General features: G+C 40.3%; 1 protein-coding gene across 2 annotated transcripts; it reads right to left on the reverse strand.

The window, feature by feature from the left end:
* Positions 1 to 7,142: 7,142 nt before the first annotated feature.
* LOC130136031 (pentatricopeptide repeat-containing protein At4g21065-like) lies at positions 7,143 to 11,095 on the reverse strand. 2 transcript variants are annotated; one of them, XM_056306007.1, is made up of 2 exons: positions 8,101 to 11,095; positions 7,143 to 8,019 (listed from the first exon to the last, which is right to left on the reverse strand). In XM_056306007.1, exon 1 carries the CDS (start codon positions 10,869 to 10,871, stop codon positions 8,781 to 8,783), a length of 2,091 nt encoding a protein of 696 aa, XP_056161982.1. In that variant the 5' UTR covers positions 10,872 to 11,095; the 3' UTR covers positions 7,143 to 8,019; positions 8,101 to 8,780. The 2 variants fall into 2 exon arrangements, with proteins under 2 accessions (XP_056161982.1, XP_056161983.1); XM_056306008.1 differs by having other exon boundaries at positions 8,091 to 11,095.
* Between the last annotated feature and the right edge of the window lie 2,054 nt (positions 11,096 to 13,149).

Consider the following 13,149-nt stretch of genomic DNA (forward strand, 5'->3'; position numbering starts at 1 on the left):
TTGGAAGGAAATAAAAGACTAAGCACAATGTAGGGTTCGTCAATGTTGATAACATTCTTAAATTGACTACAGATATTTTTAGCAATTGACTGTTTTCTCCGTAAAGTTAAGACTTATATATATCGGTGCACTGATATTTAGGTCAAAGAAGGAAACTTACATGGTGTAATCACCGACGTACGATCTTGATAGAAGGGGGAACAAAATCTAACTAATGGAAATTGAGAGTATAATAATATCTTCATTTTTCCCAAAAATATTTAGACATAAATTGTTGTCGATGATGAAAATATTTTTCATTAACTAATCATTTCGAGCGATACAATTGATCAATTTTAGAAAAATGTTTTCTAAATCATTGGTTTTCCGCGAAACAAACACCCTAAAAAAGAGACTCTCAAAAGCTCTATCCTCAAATACACTTATATTTCTAAGTTCTCTTAAACACGTACTACAAAATAAACACTCATACATAAACCGTTAAAAAAAATGTACTCGCAAACTTTATTGTGCGTTACCATATAAGGCCGACTAGATATTATTTACGAACTTGGAAAGTATTCTCACCTAACTTTGATTCCTTGTGATCATACACACAAAGAAAATCTACAAAACAAGAGTTCCCAAATATTGACTATAGAAGTGGGAGACTCCAACAGGATGTAACATTGCATTCCGTGTAGCTGTCTGGATGACTTTACTCTTAACCTTCGAAACTTCTTGATTTTAGAATTTTGGATTTGACTTTTATGTGGTATTGAACAGCAAAAGCTGGAGCTAAAGTCACCCGCATAGGCTTTTGTGGACAAATCGATCGACAAAAGATGCTCGATTCGCTTAGGGTATAGTTCCATTGCTCACCATGTATCTACGGATCACTACTCTGTACAACATTAGTCCGAGAGAATCGCGATCGCAATATTAGGGTTTCGGCACTCTAAATCTCAATAATGCAATTCAGCTCGCCAAGATGACAGCATGTTCTCACGAGCAAACTCTTTCGAGAGTGAATTCGAATGTAATGACCAGAGGATTTCTGGGGTTTTACGTAGTATTGCAGATGAAAAGGTTTTTCAATAATGACGACAAGATCAAGAGGCGAATAAAGGAAAAAAGCCATTGTCCTTTTCACCCGACACGAATCAAAGTCGTATCTCCAGACTAAAAACGCTCCCAACTTTCGATTTGGCCAATGCCGAAAGATGCTTTGCGACATCACCAACCACATCCCCTTCTATCTTGCGTGGCTTGAAGAGGGAAAAGTCTAGCGATGTCGGTCGATCACTGTTGGTCCATACCGGGAACAAAAAACATGTACAAATTCACCCAGAACAAGAACGTCGACGTGCATGTACCAACTAATGCGAACCCAGCCGTCACACAATAATTACATTTTGAACGTCACTACGTAGTGCATTAGACAGTGAAGGGGAGCCAACCCATGGAAAAGCACAAAGCCAAGAGACGATAGACGAATGATGCGAAACGTTTACTTCATTGGGTAGTCTATGATGACTGCTGCTTTACACGTGCTTCGCCATAAGGAGGAGGAATATATATATATATATATATATAATACCACCAAAGCTTCATGATGTGATCTTAGACAGCCGTGTACAGAATTTTGATCGAAATGAGTATGTCTGGCGAAATTGAGATGGTGGCTTAGCACGAGGATCGCGTATTCAACAAAACTATACTAACAACCAAAATTCATGTGAATGTTATATGGTTCGTGTACCGACATAAGGTAGGCAGCTCTTGCACCAAGCTATTCTGCGTGACTTGACCTTCCGATTTTGACTTTACCCAAGTTAATCACAGGTCGACGGGAGGAGCTAAAGTCGTATCCGGGCTGTAGTCAAATGATTTCTTGCCTTGTATGCATTTGCATGCAATGATCACTTAGCTATACGAGATCAAAATGCATAGTAAATCAATAATCATTGCATTAAACATGCGATGTCTATTGCACTCACTCTCTCTCTCTCTCTGGTCTTTTAGCATAGCACTAAGGGTGAACATATTTAATAAGAGTGACAATTGAGGTCTAGAAAGATTTGAACTTGAACTTGAGACCTCCAGCTCTGATACTATGGGAGATTTGGCGGGGCCACTTTTAACTGTTCTAAAAGCTTAGCTGTTAGATAAATACGTGATTTATTATATAAATATTCTAACACTTCACCTCATGCATAAGCTGGACTTTGGCCTCAGCCTAAAGCGTGGAAATATGCAATTAGAAATATGCAATTGACCTCAGCTCTAATACCATGTAAAATTTGGTGAGACCACTATCAACTGTTCTAAAAACTTAAACTGTTAGATGAATGCATGGTTTATTATATAAATATTCTAACACTCCCCCTTAAACGTAGGCTGGACTTTGGAAATATGCAATTGGGGAGACAAATAGGGGCATAGAAAGATTTGAATTTATGACATCCAGCTCTGATACCACGCGAAAAATCTCACAATTGTGAGATTTTTGTGAAATCACTACCAACCGTTCTAAAAGCTTGTGACGAACAAGGATTAAATAATGTCACTCGTGTAAAATATGATTTAAAGCCTTTTCCTCGGGCAAGATGATGACGAAGCAAGACAAAAGCGACATTATTAACCCCTTTTGGCAGACAAAACGTGCGGTTTGTTTAATAACGGCCAAAGCACGCACATCTGCCTTTTAACCCCAAAAAAGTAGTACCTCTCCCTGTTTTGACTAGAGAAAATTTCTTGAGTAATTGGTGTTCAACAAAAAGTCTTGCTTATTATGTTTAGGGTTATGTTTCTGAAGTCACAAAGGTTTAGTAGTGCTTGGAGATAATTTTCTTTTTATGTTCAGATTGTAACTTCGTTTTTTTGTCTATTGCTTTTCTGTTTTTCAGTCATTCTGGTTAATATTTCGACAGTCTCATTAATAACACATAATCACTTTACTGGAAAATGATTGGTTTAATTCTCTATGTCAGCAATACATGGGTTTCCCACAACACTTTCTCAAATTTATTTTTTGTCGCAGAAACAAGCGACCGAGTACGATAATAAAGATAACATGAAAATAAATCAGATACCAAATTATACCAATAACCCGCACAATGCTTAAGCCTCGTGATTTCTCATGGAATTTCTCTCGATCTCACTAAAGAATACACGAAATCCTACCACATTAGGATTGCAATATTATTGTGAGATTTTGTGATATCACTGTCAACTGTTCTAAAAAGTTTAAACTGTTAGATGAAGTTGTAGATTAATATTTAAATATTATAACACTTCCCCCCGTACACGTAGGCTAGACTTTGGCCTAGTACTAAGTATGGAAACATATAATGGGGAGGCAAGTAAGGGACCTGAAAAGATTTGAACTCGGGATCTCTTGCTTTAATGTCATGTAAGATTTTGCGATGTCACCATCAATTATTCTGAAAGTTTAAATTGTTATTTGAATTCATGGTTTGATACTTAAATATTCTAACAATCGCGGAACCCTCGTGGGCCAACTTCAGCTCTAAACTAGGAAAGTTAATATCCTTGTTTTGTTTGAAAACCTATTCAGATCTAGACTCTTTCACTATGCGACATCCGAGAGTCGCATACACGGGCCAGATTCCCGTACTCTTTCTCGGTCGGGTTTCCTTCACGAACTCAAACTCGAGACGTTTTCCACGTTCGCAATGCCTATCGCACTTCCGGCGGCGCTGCACTGACGCAGCTCGAAATGGAGAAATTCAAGGTAGCGGGCGTGACGAGCGGACCCATTCGAACCCTCTTCAATAAATAAATAAAGAAAACCAGGTTTCTTCCCACGATCAAACTAATGATTTGTTCAAATGTCGGGATCCAAAAAATTTCAACGCAAATCATGACGAGCCCGGAGAAGATCCCCGAGTATATGAACTGACACTACTCCAAACACTTCACATTCCACGACCGACTTTGCGGGTCCATCGATCCGTCTCCAAATAATCTCCCCGATCTGACTAGTACCATGCAAGGGTGCGGTCCACACCCCACGCCCGTCGATTTCCGTGTCCGTGTCATGTCCCTTTCCTCACATTTATTATTATTATTGTCATCGAAGGGATCTCGTCGTATAACAACAATGCACCTTTTTGATATATATATATATATATATATATATATATATATATATATATTTTCTTTTACTCATCGGTCGACATGAGCTTAAAAAAAAGCTGAAAAAGGGGTGCTCGAGATCCGCCTCCCCGATACGAAATGGGACTTCCGAGACGAGACTTTTCCGAACCACCGGTGGTGGGGCCCCACCACCCACCGGGGACCGCTGCCGACTCGACGCGGGGAGCAGCACGCGGGCCGTCCGATCCCTGGGGGGCAACGCGGCGCGGGGCCGTCCGATCCCTCGCCGTCGCACGTCGGGCGACGGGAAAACAGTGGTTGAGACCTCGCTCTCTCTCTCCCCCACACCTTGAGGGGTTGACCGGGGTCAAAGTTTGACCCCGTGGGTGCCCGCACCGGTGGCAGCGAAAAGTGGGGCGGTGATGCGGTCGCATGGTGGGGGTGCGCAGCAGGAGATCTGGTCAGGATTTGCGGCGTCTCTCTCTTTCTCTCTCTCTCTCTATGGGGCTCTCGGGCACTGCACAGGATCTGCGACCCACAACTTTTTCATGTGGTCACCGCACGTGCGAGTTTATAGGCCCGACCCGATAGAGAGGGACCCTTTTTTTCTTTTTTCTTTTTTGGTTCCGTCCTTTAATACAAAGTTCAGATCTTTCATTTGCTTCGATTTTTTCCGACAAGAAAAAGTTCACTTTTGAAGAGGGAAATCTAAAAGCTGAATCGGCACGAAATCAAAGCATCGGCTTGTCCTTTTTGATGGTGTCGAAGATGTCCAGCACCCGGTTCAGCAATTCGGTAGGCCCCCAGACGAAACCGGGTAATCGCATCGCTAACGCAAATGTGGGCTCCGGGATTAGCCTCGATGAATCGGTAAAAACGAGACCTCCCGCTTATGATGTCGGAAAACCCAAGTATCTCGGCATTAAATCCTTCGGGAGTTGTTCAAAGTTTATAAAAAGATCAAAATAACATAAGCAGATGGGCCTACTAACTAAGCCTCACATGATAAGGCTTGACTCGATATACAGATCATTTCATCGCTTTTATGCATCTATGTTAACGGGTGTCTTAAGAACACTTATCGAGAATGTTTGATAAGAGAATGTTAAGTTTTGAGTGCATATTTCTCAAAAAAAGAAAAAGGTCAATGGAATAGAAGATGTAAGCCCACATAAATTATGGAGCCTAGCTTGGCCCGATTACTTGGACTATGATTTTCTTTAAGCCCACATAGTGATTGGGTTCAAACTCGAAGCATGGCCTAGTGATACTTGTTCATTTTTAGTGATAAATTATTGAAATTGAATTCATTCTTTTTCTTTGTTGATGAGAACATCACATTGAATTTCACCAAGTTTTCCTTATGTTATAGCATAACTTACATCCTCTTTGTATAACGAGGTTTCAAGAAATTTATACTTCGAAATTTAGAGCCTAAATTAGTTATAAAATGTGGGGCACAAAGTTTAAATTCCGATATTGAAAGATGCAAAGCATAACCGAGAAAAAATGTTGTGGATGGCTTATTGAGATGTTCCTTATTAAATGTTTTAATTTGGAAAAGCATTTCTTCTCCCAAAAGTATACAACTTCCTAAATATGTAGAAAGCCTAAAATGATATACATTAAGCCAAACCGAATTTGGATTATCATCTTTCCAAATTGGAACGAGTATGCTAAATTGATGAATTGGGATTTTAGTTTTGTCCATTGAGGTTATCTACAAAAGTTCCAATCAAACCATCACATTTCATTCTTCTTGAAGAAGCCCAAGCTACAAATCTTAGTATGTTACCTATCTTTTATAGGTCCAATTTAGCTTGATTTACGCTAGATCCATTCCCTCATCACTCATAAAGATATTAAGACCAGTTGTTTCATGGAAAATAAATGATTAAAAATTATTTTTATAAAAATGATTGATTATATCACGTACAAAAATTAGTCAACGGAAAATACTTTTGTTATCAACAACAAATTATGCCTAAACATTTCGTAGATAATGAAAATATTTTTCGTTCGTTCGTTCGTTCATTCTTATAAGAGATACGGGCAATCAATTTTAAGACAGCGATTTCCAAAATAACTCATTTTCCACAAAATAAACACACCCTAAGCACCACTCTTCTAAGGAAACCAATATAGGTTGACACCCGAGCCTGCCGGAAACAAGGATCGATGTCGCCCAAAGCTTGGAATTAGAGTTAGTCCGATCGACAAACAAGGGGAAAAGTCCTACCAATTCGGGATTCTGAAAGCCCGAAACCCAAAGTAAGGAAATAATCATCGAGTTCTATATGGCACACCAGCCGTGCAGTCTATATTTTATACACGTTGTCATTGATATGATCGTTAAGTTAAATCCTAAAAACATAAACAGTCCATACCAGCGGTGATGGAGATGGCTTGTGTAGGAAAAGAAAATAATGGCCTCGTACTAAAGTTTAGTCCAATAATCATAGCGACATTAAAAGGATTGGCATCTCAAAAAGGAGGGCTATCTCGAAAATTACTCAAACTTTTCCTCGACTAACTAGAGAAGAAAAATGAAAGAATAGCGAAGGCAAGCAACTGCATGATTGACATGGCTAGTTATGGACAGGCAAAAGCATCTGGCAGATCACGATAAGCAAAAACAAGCTTTTGATGACATTTGGATTAGACTGGCAATTCCATCAAGACCACACACTTAAGGGGAGAGTGTCACTGATGTTTGAATTGTCAACAGTAGAGGAGGGTCATATCAAACCACGGCGAAAAATTTCGAGCTGTGAACTGAACTGCATTGAAGGATAAAGTTCAGGAAATGACAAGTGAACCCTATGTGACCATCAACATCAGCTTCCCACATGATATTGCTTCTTCCCTGTCCTTACACTGACCTCCTAACTGAATTGAGTTACTACCATATCCTGTCCAGGCGATAGTACAATGAGCTGAAGTAAACTATACTTCGGATGCATTGGTCCCCTAAGCAAATTTAATACATTAATCAAAGAACAAGTTGATATCTAAATTTTTATCCCACAATGTGAAGAAAATTTTGTACCCAAAAAAGAGAAGCATGATTTATTGCTAGTGCGACAAGACATTGTGCTGGAGATTAGTTCATGATGCAGTACATGCCTGGAAATATTATAGCCAAGTAATGAGAGTTAGAATTGGCCTAGCCCAGTCAACAACACAATTACAACTGCTTGCATTGCATTATATGCATCATATTATGCTTCTGCCACTGCCACTAAGAATTTACATATCCACTTTGAGCAGCCACAGTTAAGCCTTTTAGCTTCCATCCTCCAAAGTGTATAGAAAAAACAATATCTCAAGCACCCATCGACTCTTGAATTTGCCCCACAAGATTGGCAGGAATGAAATATCAAAGGAAGGACCATAAATTAGACGTGGAAACAATAGTTTCATCTCAAAAAAGGGAAAAAAATGAACACAAAATTGTAGAACTCTGAACAAACTTACACTTTTTTGTGAATGGGTGGACTTGGGTAACATGGTTAGGTCAAAGCCCGACCCAGCCCGACCCTTCCCTCTGAGCAACTCTAGTTAGTACCACAGAATAATGGTTTTCTATGACACCAACTGTGAATGGTAAACTCAAAACTAAGGTGATAGAAAATAAGTAGGGTAGAATTTCAAACTTTTTCCAATGTAGAACTCTACCAAATTATAGGAAAAAGAGCCGAACTTGAAGAAAGCTACTTCAGACCCAGTTGAGCAAAAAGTAATGTACCCAACGAGGAAGTTGATCTCACGGTTTTTTACCTAATTCAAGAATTATAACTGCAGTACAGGGTCTCCAGCACATTACCCTTCAGGCCACTTAAGCAGCAGACCAACTATTCCAACCAGTCAACCACCTAAGATGGACCTCGCCTCCTCATTTAAATGCTTGAAATGGACCTGATACAGAGAAATAAACCATTACAAAGAAAGAGGAGTAACCTATTTTTAGTGTATACTCGATTGCCTACCAGAACAAACCTGTGTCACTAGCTCCTCTTGATCTAAGTTGTTTAACAAAAGATTGTCTGTACGATATCCAAAGATCCGAGCTTATAAGCATCAAGCGTAAGTCATGAACAATCTACAATCACCAAGTGAAGAAATGTTGACCTATCCAGTGACCTCACTCTGCATCCCATCACATACAATAGCTGCTTCAGCTAACAGTGCCTGCATTTGTGTCTCAAAAGCTACTAGCGATGCTATCACCTTGCTACAAACATACCATGTGATAAACTAACAATGAATTGCTTGGGGTTCCTCAATTGATAAGCTTGTTCATCATTCTTGCTCAAGATTTGGTTTTGAATTATGATGTTAGCACATTCTATTCAGATCATTCCCATAAGCAGCCTTGCGTGCCTGTAATCAGTCGGCACGCATTGACATGGGGATGGACTCATCTAGTGAAGATCAGTCCGGTGCTTGAAGAGCCCCAACACCTCGTTATAGCTTCCAAGAGAAAAGAAATGATCAACTGAACCTTTAACGAGATGATCCATTGTTGGTAGCCCAATGAAAAGGATCTTGCATCTAGCTCTTGGCTCAGTTCATCTCAACAAGTTGAAGGGCTCCTGCTGCAAACAGACCATCCACCGCAAAGCTGCAACTTAACCATCTGAAGTCAGTTTGAGAAAATTGAAAATCAGAAATTCTTACTACCAGCAATCATTGCAAGAGCAGTTTCCTCCAATAAAATGATGATATCTGTTATAATCTCTCAAGATTATATGGCGCCCAATAAGTTCAGATGCATATTTCATAAACATGTGGCAGTCACCGCATACACGAATATTCTTTATTATTCGTATGGGAATTGCACCATCAGGGTTTTTGAGCAAGATGAATGCAAGAGCAAGTTTCTCACTGTGGTAGCTTATAGATGCAAGCTTCTCATCGTCAGCTACATCATGGAGTGCTGACTTTGTATTAGGAACAAAGCCAGCCACTTGTAGTTTCTTTATCAATCTGTGCAGTTCTTCATAAATTTGATCTGTCTCTGGATGAGAACGATCTTCTGACACAAATCTGTGGACCTTACTATTGAACTCAATCCAGCTGTAAGCTGCGACTTTCCTGACATTTCTATTCTTCATCAGAGATCTCACAGATGCAACATCTTTCCATCTGGCATTAACCGCATACATGTTAGATAGTGTAATATATGGTCCAGCATTACATGGATCAAGATCAAATAAATGGCTTGCTGCTATCTTTCCAAGTTTAATATTGCCCATTGTTGCACATGAAGACAAAATAGAGGACCAAATTACGCTATTTGGTTGATGGGGCATTTGCTTGATGAGACTCAGTGCTTTATCTCCCTGGCCTAATCGAACAAGGAGGCTGACCATGAATGCATAATGATCCAAAGTTGGCGTAATCCCATGTACTTTGCTCATTGAATCAAAATACTTCTGTCCCTGTTCCATCAGATTGGCATGAACACAGGATGAAAGAACAGCTATAAAAGTGATAATATCGGGTTTCATGTTCCCTTGCAGCATCTCCTCATATAGTCTCAAGGCCTCCAGATCTTGACCATTTTGTGCATAACCACCTAGCATGGCATTCCAAGAGACAACATTCCTAGAAGTCATCGTATTAAAAATGAACTGAGCATCTGCAATGACTCCACAGCTGCTGTACATGTCAACAAGAGCACTGGAAACAAGCAGATCATCATCAACTCCCACAAGAATAGCTTTCGCATGCACAGCCTGACCAAGACACAAAAATGCTAATTTGGCACAGGAACTCACCACACTAGAGATCGTAAAACCATCGGGCTGCACATTTGTTGACAGCATACGACAAAAAAGCAGCAATGCATCCTCTTCTCTTGAACTTTGGGAGTAGCCAACTATCATTGTCGTCCAATAAATTTTATCTCTCTCTCTGATCTCATCAAACAATTTCCCTGCTTCAACGACATGTCCACATTGAAAGTAGGCTCTGAGGACATTGGAGACCGTAATCTGATCGGGCTTACAACCAGTCAATTGCATCTCACGGAACAAATCAACACATTTATCCGGATTCCCATTAATCACATAGCCAGAAATCATTGTGTTCCATGAAACCACATTCTTATCAACCATGCGATCAAACAACCACCTGGCCCAATGAATTTCACCACATCTAGCATACATATCAGTCAACGCATTCCAAACAAACGCACTGCCCCTAAAATTACTAGCAACTATCCTGCCATGAATCTGCTTTCCCAGCCTCAAACCCTGCAACTGTGAACAGGCATTCAATGCGCTCACGTGAGTATATTCAGTTGGCGCAAACCCATTTTCGTGCATAATCACAAACACTTGCAGAGCCTTTTGAGGTTGTCCATTTCCAGCGAAACCCGCGATAACTGTGTTATAGGAAACACCATCGCGTACAGGCATCTCATCGAAGGTTGCCCACATGTCCCCAACAGACCCACATTTAGCGTGCACCGAAAGCATAGCATTCCACGAGAAAACGTCTCTCATGGGCATTTCGTCGAACAGATTCCGGGCATCGTCGAGCTGGCCAGACCTCGCGTACAAATGGAGGAGGCGATTGAGTACGTAGGTGTCGTCAGGTCGAAAGGAGTGGAGCTCCATGTGAGATTGCAATCGCCTAGCTTGATCGACATCGTGGGCACGAACGCATCCGAGCACCAGATGAGTGTAGGACTCAGGGGTCGCACGCCCGCGAGAGTACAGCGAGTCAACGGCTTGGCGGAGCTGGTGTCTCGCCGCTCTCATTTGGTGGGTTCGGTTTTAGATTTTTTCTAACGCGTGGATGCATCTGCGTCGATCACGACATCAGCACACGAGTGCTCTTCACTAGACAGATGACGAGCAGATGGATACTGGTTCCAAGAGACTACAACTTGGGCGACGAGGCAATGAAGAAACGGGATTTAGGACAAAGTTGAGATTATGAAACTTAAACGCTAAATAACACGACGAAATGAGTAAGGTTGCTCTAGATATCAATCTTGATTTATGAGTTGTATGTAGTTAATGTCGGACACGAAAATGGCACATCCAAGATCACCATAAACAGAAATCGAAACACGTAAACAGAGAAATTATCGATTTACGTATCTAGTTTGGAATTCATCAAACTTAACGCGGAATTGGCGACGGTTTCCGAACACAAACTCAAATGCATCTGTCCTATACCCCTTGTCGAACACTGGCCTAATGAGATTGCCACTCACGAGAAGAAATTCCTCTCTAGATCCATATGTGAGTTATATTGTGCATCATCGGATTGAGGGAGGGACTTGAGCACTTTCTATAGAGTTTTCGAGCACTGGCCTCTCATTACGAGCCGAGCCATACTCGGCCTACACTAGCCAACCTCATATTAGACTTATTAAGAACCCACATATCTCACATTTATTAAACCAAACTAATTCAATTAATTTCAATTAATGAAGCCCACGTTAGGAAATTCTTACATTCTCCCACTTGGGCGATATTAATTGAAAAAGAACTGTGTGCACACCATTATGTTGGTCCAAAGATTATTCTTAATAATCAATCCGATCCCATAAAGTCTCGAACATCGAATCATTACGGTAACTGCATGTACTCACGCAGAGCTTTCCATGGTCATGAGTGCTTTCAACTTTACTGATATAGATTCAATATGGTAGTGTGGCAAATGGACAATACCTCATAATGAGTAATACTTCATGTGTTGTTCATTTTGTCAGTCCAAATTCTCTCTCCTTAAGTGTCACAAAACCTAGTGTGTCACTAGAGAATATCTTTCATGGTTCCAACGAACCTACATATGTCTTACCCTTATAGTTAACTATTACTTATGTCTAACAAGACATATCGATAAGGCTAATACCAAGAATGCCCCTAGCTTGTACTCAAAGTTTACACAATACCTCGAGATTTTCATCAGATATATGTATGTACTCAACTTGATAAAATTACATTCACAAATACCTCATTGAATGCAAAAAGTTGATACATATCCAAATGTTACAAAATGTAACAAAATTATATACAAACTTCATAAGAGGAACACAAGACTAAACAGCTCCCACTAATTAACAGTATCCCATGATACTCCTAAGCCCATGTTAATGACATGTCGCTCATATACACAAGGGTGAAGGCCTTTAGTTAGTGGATTTGCAATCATATCATCTATCGAAATGTGCTCTACTGCAATGTCACCATTCTGAACTGTTTCCTTTATGGTCAGGAACTTGACCTCCATATGCTAAGACCCCTTGAGACCTCTATTATTGTTGACAATTTGTTGTCACAATACAACTCTATGAGCCTATCCACAAAATCAAATACGGTCAATTCTCTAATGAGGTTCCGGAGCCAAATAGCCTGAGTAGCGGCCGAAAAGCATGCTACGAACTCTGCTTGCATGGTAGAGGATGAAATGGATTTCTGTTTCTCGCTTTTCCATGATACTGCACCTCCCGCTAACATAAAGATATACCCTGCTGTCGACTTCTTGTCATCCTGACAGCCAGCAAAATCTGCATCTGAATGCCCTACTAGCTGTAGGTCCTGAACATGTTTGTAAATCAACACATAATCTTTTATCCTCTTTAAGTACCTCAAAACCTTCTTGGTAGCAACCCAGTGATCGTGTCCAGGATTTGACTGATATTTGCCTAGAAGTCTTGTTGCAAAAGCAATATCTGGTCTAGTGCATACTTGAGCATACATAATACTCCCAAGTGCACTAACATAAGGTACATTCTTCATTTGGGCTTTCTCAAAATCTGAATGAAGATACTGTAACAGACTCAACTTATCACCCTTAATGACAGAAGCGAATCCTAGCTTGCATTGTTGCATGTTGAATCTTTCTAAGATACAATCAACATATGCCTTCTGAGATAGACCTAATGTACGAGAAGAACAATCCCTATGGATCTCAATGCCAAGGACAAAAGATGCCTCACCAAGGTCCTTCATATCAAAGTTCTTTGACAACATCCGCTTTGTCTCATGCAGTAAACCAAGGTCACCGCTCGCAAGTAGGATATCA

This window comes from Syzygium oleosum, unplaced genomic scaffold (assembly GCF_021117445.2).
Source record: "Syzygium oleosum isolate NSW1041296 unplaced genomic scaffold, Sole_v2.1 Sole_v2.41, whole genome shotgun sequence".
Taxonomy (NCBI): domain Eukaryota; kingdom Viridiplantae; phylum Streptophyta; class Magnoliopsida; order Myrtales; family Myrtaceae; genus Syzygium; species Syzygium oleosum.

Excerpts from the sequence above, each read along its gene's own strand:
- LOC130136031 (XM_056306007.1), bottom strand. The coding sequence starts at position 10,871 with ATGAGAGCGGCGAGACACCAGCTCCGCCAAGCCGTTGACTCGCTGTAC.